The sequence below is a fragment of the Vidua macroura genome, chromosome 6, assembly GCF_024509145.1.
Source record: "Vidua macroura isolate BioBank_ID:100142 chromosome 6, ASM2450914v1, whole genome shotgun sequence".
Classification (NCBI taxonomy): Eukaryota; Metazoa; Chordata; class Aves; order Passeriformes; family Viduidae; genus Vidua; species Vidua macroura.
The window spans coordinates 16,594,700-16,601,898 of record NC_071576.1 but is presented as its reverse complement, the minus strand read 5'-3'; the positions used below and the strand labels follow the sequence as shown (position 1 = coordinate 16,601,898).

Below are 7,199 nucleotides of genomic sequence, written 5' to 3'. Positions count from 1 at the left end.
TTGAAAGTATCACTTTATTTTCTACTGCAGATTACAGGAATCAGTCTGAGTTTTCTTTTCAACACAGGTGTTCTGAACATTCAGAATCTATTTAATACATGATATATAAAAATGTGTGATGGCAGGTGAGAGCTAGTGAACAGCTCTGCATTTCTTCTACTTTTAGAGAATCCAATGCCCTGTGGACCAAAGGACCAAACTGAGAAGTGTTTCTCACTGGCAGACAAAGATCAAAGCACTTTTATCTCTTTACAGCTGAAATACCCATGTTATATTCTGTTCTCTCAATCCAGAATATTCAGTCAACTATCTCAATTGAAGGAAGGCAATATAATGTTTTGTCATGTAAAAACTGGAATTTGAAAAAGACTGTCACTTATGGGGGAAGGAATAAAACCATTAATTTAGTAAAAACACCTGGAATGATACCTGAGACATAAAAAATAATTTCAGTATGATGAACTAAAAGTTATAAAGCCACACACACACATACTCAGGAACCTGCAGAGGTAAGAAATATGTTTATGTTGGACAACTGGCAAAAATGCTTGCAATTCATTGTCAGTGAATAATACATGCACAGGGAGATAGCCAGGGGAAAAATTACCCCTGAAAATATCTGCCCAGAAGCTTCTCACCTCTGACTTCCTATAACATCCTTCCTCTTCTGTGGCAGCCTAATATGGTCCTCCAAATCTGTGTGAGCCCAGAACCCATTTTTAAAATACAAGTTCTCTTAATCAAGAGATTAAGATAATTACTTTAAATTGAGATCTAGTCATGCATCTACATGCATGCAGACAACACATGCAGAGATTATGCTTGTGCAACATTTCATTATAACCAATGAACACATTTTCTGCTGAGAACGATTCTGTTCTCAAATGACTGAGAAGGGATACATCTGTGTAGGAATTGTTATTTTGTTCAGAAAAGTAGCCATGGAAAAGGGCTGAGAAAATCCATCCATCAGCAGAGACAATTTGAAGCCTCAATCCATTCTGTGATGCAACACATGTTGCCCCTTGCCCCCAACTGTTTAATGAAGTACTTAATAGGGTTTTTTTTCATAGCAGTAAACAATACATATGCCAAATACACCGATTCCTTTCCTTAAAGTATAGAAATTTCACTAAGCCAGAGGAACTGTAAGTTATGTTCTTTTCTTTGTACTTCTCTAAACCCTTTAGCAGAATTACCTACTAATACTAGTATTTGTGTTTCTAGAAGTATTACAAAGAAATGGCTTTACCATATACTGAGTAATTTGAAGATTAGATTAAAACCCACATTAATTGAAATCTCTACTCATAAGAAATTTGACTTTTCACACAAATCTGCCTACATCGCTGACAGCACTGTATTTCTGACAGCAGACAGATATAATACTAGACATTAAAGCTGACTGAGGCACAGCAGCACTGTGAAGAAAACTTAATCCGAGTATACACATAATTCACAGTGTAGCATCTCTTCACCAAGACAATAAAAAGTATTTATAGTACTAATGAAGATTAACTTGTACACTTCAAATTTGGAACAGTGGTCTGAGTATGAAAAACATGGCCCATGGTCTTTATATGACCTTGAGTTCCAGGCTGGTCAACAGATTAAAACACTGTTCTGCCAAGAGTAAATACTATCCTGCAGGGACATCAGAACAAGAAGTAAACTTATTCTTGAGCTGCCTAGTTTGCAACTCAAGTTTCAATCTATCAATGTGTATGTACATCAGCAGTTGTTTATGTAAAGATATTAATCTAAAAATTCAGACAGCTTAGTGTCAAATACACTTCCTCAAGAGCTCTGTTACCCGAAGGCAGCAGCTACCCTGGGTAACTGGTTCAAAGCAAATACAAGGTGACACCTAAATGTACTTAGTTAGCCTGCCCAAAAGGAATATCTTGGGTTTAAATTTTTATTAAACAACTACCGTGAGAGCACAAAGAGGACACAGAAATATTCAGCTATAAAAGTTATCTTTGATGCAAGTGATGTATTCTAATAACTTGAGTCTCACAACAGTCTCTCAAAACCTGTGTAGAAAGAAAGATTGACAACACAGCCATTATCTGCAGCATTCAGTATCTTGTGCAAACATTCTTGTTGTTTCATCAGTTTGTCAAGAAACAGTTTAAATTTCCCAACAGGGGAACAACTGGTCCATGTTCCTAACATTTAAGTTCTTTCAGCTGGGTCACAATATTCCAAATCCACCTGGTATCCCACAGTTTCTTACACTTAAATGAAATCAGACTGAAATTGCATTTTCTTGTCCTCATCCTGAAGACAAGCTCTTATGAACCCCTCAAAGTGCAAACTTTATAAGCAACCTGCTCTCCAATCTCCCAATTCATTTATACTGTCTGCATAACAAGTATTAATGGTGGATTGTTTGTTGTATTTACAGCAAGTTTATTCAGGAGAGGAGAAGTATTCTTTTACAAATGAGCCATGTTCACTATTGAGATTACTTCCAAAGAGAGCATTCAGAAAGCAAATCTGAATATATTACACTGACAATTATTTTTCAATACTTTAACATAGGCCACTTAAAATTGGTTGTGTTATTAGCACATAGACTGATCTTTAAATATACTACTTCTACATAAACAGTGCAAATCTCAATATTCACATCAACCTGAAATTAATGCTGCAATTACTGTTGACATTCACATCAAGAAAGTAGTAAACTATTTCACATGAGCAATTCCAAAACCTCAGAATGCCATTATTAATATTAAAGAAACACAGAACAAACATGTTGGGCTTCAAAGCCTTGTTTTGATACACACAATCCCTGTAAACATGGATTTATTGTATTTGTCAATACTGATATCTGATATAATTCTATAAATAAAACCACTGATATAAACAATTTCTATAACCTTTTTTTTTTTTTTGCATAGGGTTTGGATTAAGGTTACTTTAGGATAGAGACAGCTGTTAACAAAATCCTCTAGTCAATTAGTCTTCCATCACACAAATTTAGGCATATGACAAGGAGCCTCTCTGACTTCAGTGGAAACTTACACATGTAAGCATTTGCAAAACTGGAGTCATCTTTAGCACTTAAGTTACCCCTAGTCATTGAGAATACAAGCTAAAAAAGAGCTCTCCATAAATTTATAAAATATACTGATTTAAAAGTTTATGCTGATGTTTCTCTAAGTCACATTTATGATTCCAAACAGTTATGTACATACTATACTATCACAGTAGGAAATACTTCACTGTAGAACACCACAGTGAACAAGTCGTGAAGCACAGTGTTCAATATAATTTCCCTTTAGTATTCCCAGTGCATAAGTTGTTAACATCTACACTACACAAGGTGCCCAGGTCTAGTATTTGTTATATACAATGTAAAAGCAAGATAGAAAGAGCTTCGCATTTTACAGTAAGGAATGAAAACAGTGGGTAATATACAGGGATTCACTCCTGCAAAGTACAGAATTCTCCTTCACAATGACCACAACCACCAAATATGATGGATTTCAGGTCATTCAGCCCAGTAAAACAGCGCTCAGCACCTTGTAGGAAGAGAGATCTGAGTGCACTTTATTCTAAAACATCTCCTTTGGATGTTATAAAGTGCAAAAAATAAAACATATATTCTAATATTTTACAGTCACTATTAGACTTCCATATTTGCACAATGCAAAATTCAAATAACTTGGTATGCATTTTTATGGACCCTAGAATAACAAATGTTGAAACTGGAGTTTTCTCATCTTTAAAAAAAATCTTAGTATTTTAAAATTATTGTGTAACTATAAAAAGAAAATATAAATTATAATTAAATCTTGAAATAGTTATTTCAACATGTGACCATTTCCCAAAGCATCAAATATGAAATTTGATTTTCTCTTATAGCATTACATTTTAGAATCTGTAAAATTTTAGAAGTTAATAACTTCAAAAAATAAAAATTATTGTATCACAGTACTAGACATCTCACCTTATCAGATATCTTTTACCCTAGAAGTGTTTAAAAAGAATAAATAAATTAAAAAAATCTAAGACTTCTATTCTCAGTTTAGAACAAGATATGTGGAGTTATTTTTTAAACAAAGTAAAAGTTCCATAGTGCTTCATTTTGATCTTAAAATTCAAATAAATGGGACAGAATGTAACCATAAATTTAAAGGCTTTAAAGTACTACATTGCTTTGGTGCATTGTACCAATGATTGTTTACATGCATGAAGAATCAAATTCTACAATATTCTTCACAGAGCTGGGTAAGAGCAGAAGATCCCGAAGTTCTACACATATTATAGAGCCTTCCTTTCTTTGAGCAGTGGGGAAGGAACTGGGAGGAAGGTTGTGACACTGAGGAACAGTCTTCTTCCAAGTGGTACCATGAGCAGCACAGCTACTTACCTTGAGCTTGGCTGCACACCAGTAATTTAGCCCTCAGACAATACAATGTTGGTTGTAGAACAGTATTATACTATATCCAGTGATACCAAACAATTCTAGAAGGAAAAATGTATGGAAATACAGAGCTAAAAAGGTATGACTAAAATACATTTCTAAAGCAACAGAAATCTTCCTGTGGCAGCCTGTAAAAGCCACAGGGAGGAAGGGCAGGAGAAGCCAATACAGGTACTGCCAAGTCTGTAACCACTTAACTCCTCCAGACAGGATATTCTCTGCTGCTCAGTCGGAGAACTGGAAGATGGTTTCTGGGTTATTGCTGTCTGTAGGGTTTGTGGGCTGCAATGTCTTTGTGGGGGTAGTTTTACCATGAGAATGAGAGGAAGAAGAATGGGAACTTTCACTGGAGCTGCTACGTGTCTCTGTGCTTGTACTTGTTTTTTTCATTTTCCTTCTTTTTGCAAGAGGTGCCTTGTCTACATTCTGGAGACAAAATCCTTCCCTTTTGTACTTGTTAAAGGCCTGTTTCAAAATAAAAGGTAATTCTAAGTTTTTCAAGATATTTAACACATTTTATCACTTATTGTGAATGGTCTATGGTATGTCACAAGATAAAATGTAATTTCTTGACTAATTCCTATTGTAGCTGTAACAACTATTCTACCAACCTTTACAGGTGCATGAGAGCCAATACAAAACATTATTGATTGACATCTTCCTCTCCTTGCTCTTTTTCGTTTAGAAGTATTTTTACTTAGCCTTAACCTATTTAACACTACATTTTCAGAGAGGACACTGCTAAATTAGTTTTTCTTTCAGCCCAAATTATGTTGCATTGTCAGGACCTCTCCAAGAAACAATTACTTTGTTCTTCTCTCCTTCCTAAAAAGCACCCACAAGCATTTCAGCATAGATCTACTCAATTTTGATTTATTCTTTGTAGAGGGTATAATGAGAATCAACACTATGTTTATAAAATACAGTTGCAGTTCAAATGATTTTAATAAATATACAGTAGTAGACAAGTCCACTAAAAAAGCACTCATGATATAAAAAATACGAACTACATATATTCCAGAAATTCTACCTCAATTTAGTAACCATAAGGACAAAAAGTCAAAGAGTTACTTAAGTTGAATATAAAGTTTTGGTTTTTTTAATAAAAAATTTTAATAGATTTCTCTAAGAAATAGAATACTTATAATTGCTGTTTCAGGAACAGCACCCAATGCCCACATCCTCATGAAAATAAGTATCTCCAAGAAATTTATGCTTGCTTCATCATTCATATTTTCATGTACTTCATCAGAGATGTTATGAGGAAATGTTATTGAGAAAAAAAAAACCAGCTATAAGCATATACTGAATTATAAGGACAGATATATATAATTTTTAAGAGGAAAACATACACAAATCTAAATGACACATTACAAAACATAGCACATGACAAAAAATTTCTCAGAACTTACATGGAAAGTGGCTTTGACATACGTGTGCACTGCAGCTCCTGAAGAGCCTAAGTTATCAGGTGTCATTAGAGGGTTAGATGAGAGCTGGCTGCCATCCTGAAGCCATTCATTGTATCTCAGGCTGGACATTTTAATCCTTTTGTTTGGATCCACTGTGAGAAGTCCTAATAGAAACACATTACATTCTTTAAAACTGTCAGCTATTTATCTTTGGTCAATAGAAAATGCAAATATTTCTCAATAAAATCTCATGCATTGCTTTGATAAGTAACTGATGTCAATATTTATCCTAGGTATGCCAATATTTATCTTAGATAAGGTTCACACAATGTTATACTATCATCCTCTCCAGAAGAATCTTGAAAGCAAAAAACTGATATTTAACTGTTTGATAACTCACATCTCTCTTCACACAAACTCAGAACTATCAAATTATTTCTTCACTTAAAACCTGTCGAGGATAAAGTTCAAGAGTAAGCCTCAGATTCCTTGCACAATTCATTCAAGTCTGAATCTTGAAAACCCTACATTTTTGGCAGAAAAATTTCTTACAAATCTGCTTCTACAGGAATTCAGAACTCCATCTAAGTAGCATTAAGGTAGGTGTCTAGCTCATGATGAAAACATAATTAGATGCTCAAAAGCTTAAGGGAACCAAAGCATGGCAAATATCAATGAAGTAGCTCAGAAATACAGTAAGTAGTCTTTGTACAGGAATTAAAAAATAGCCAATGGAAAAGAAATAGTAATACCTTAATTTTCTGCAAAAGCTCAGCTTTTAAGACATTTATCTCAAACTGTTTTGGTTTTTTAGAAAGGCAAAAAATCGTAATAGAAAAACTCTGCTTATAACTGTTTTAAGAGTGAGTTCACTTTTTCTGAAGCTCTTCAGTTCCTTGCAACCCCACTAACCTTAACAGCATTTTACCAGGTTAGAAAACTCTGCTAGGCATGCAAGCAATTTGTAACCCATTCTGATGCATCCACTGCTACTCACTGCTTGTAGTAGCAGTCAGTACACAGCTCAAGCTGTGCATATTGCCCTGTCAGGTTAGACACTTTGCAGCATCCAGATATTGTATGGCTTTCCAAATTCTATCTTTTAAAATAAGAACATAATGTACATTAAATACTTGTAAATACATACCTCGAATTAGCTCTTTAGCCTCTTCAGAAACATTTTTCCAAGCCTCTCCTTCAAAGGAAAATTCTCCCTTTTTTATTTTCTTCATAATTTCCAATGCGCTGGTACATGTTAAACTTCTGTCTTGAGACTGAAATGGTACCTGTCCTGATAACATTGTGTACTGCCACAAGAACAAAAGCAGCTTTAGGAAACAGTGTATTCA

At 34.5% G+C, this 7,199-nt stretch overlaps 1 protein-coding gene across 7 annotated transcripts in view; it reads right to left on the bottom strand.

Moving 5' to 3' along the window:
* Positions 1–7,199, bottom strand: part of RPS6KA5 (ribosomal protein S6 kinase A5) — a 64,913-nt gene continuing 57,714 nt past the window's right edge. For all 7 annotated transcript variants that reach the window (XM_053980132.1, XM_053980138.1, XM_053980133.1 and 4 more), the window contains 3 exons: positions 6,998–7,157; positions 5,851–6,014; positions 1–4,903 (listed from right to left, as the gene is read on the bottom strand). In XM_053980132.1, coding sequence (XP_053836107.1) covers positions 4,664–4,903; positions 5,851–6,014; positions 6,998–7,157 — 564 coding nt within the window. In that variant the 3' untranslated portion in view covers positions 1–4,663. The remainder of the gene's footprint in view (positions 4,904–5,850; positions 6,015–6,997; positions 7,158–7,199) is intronic.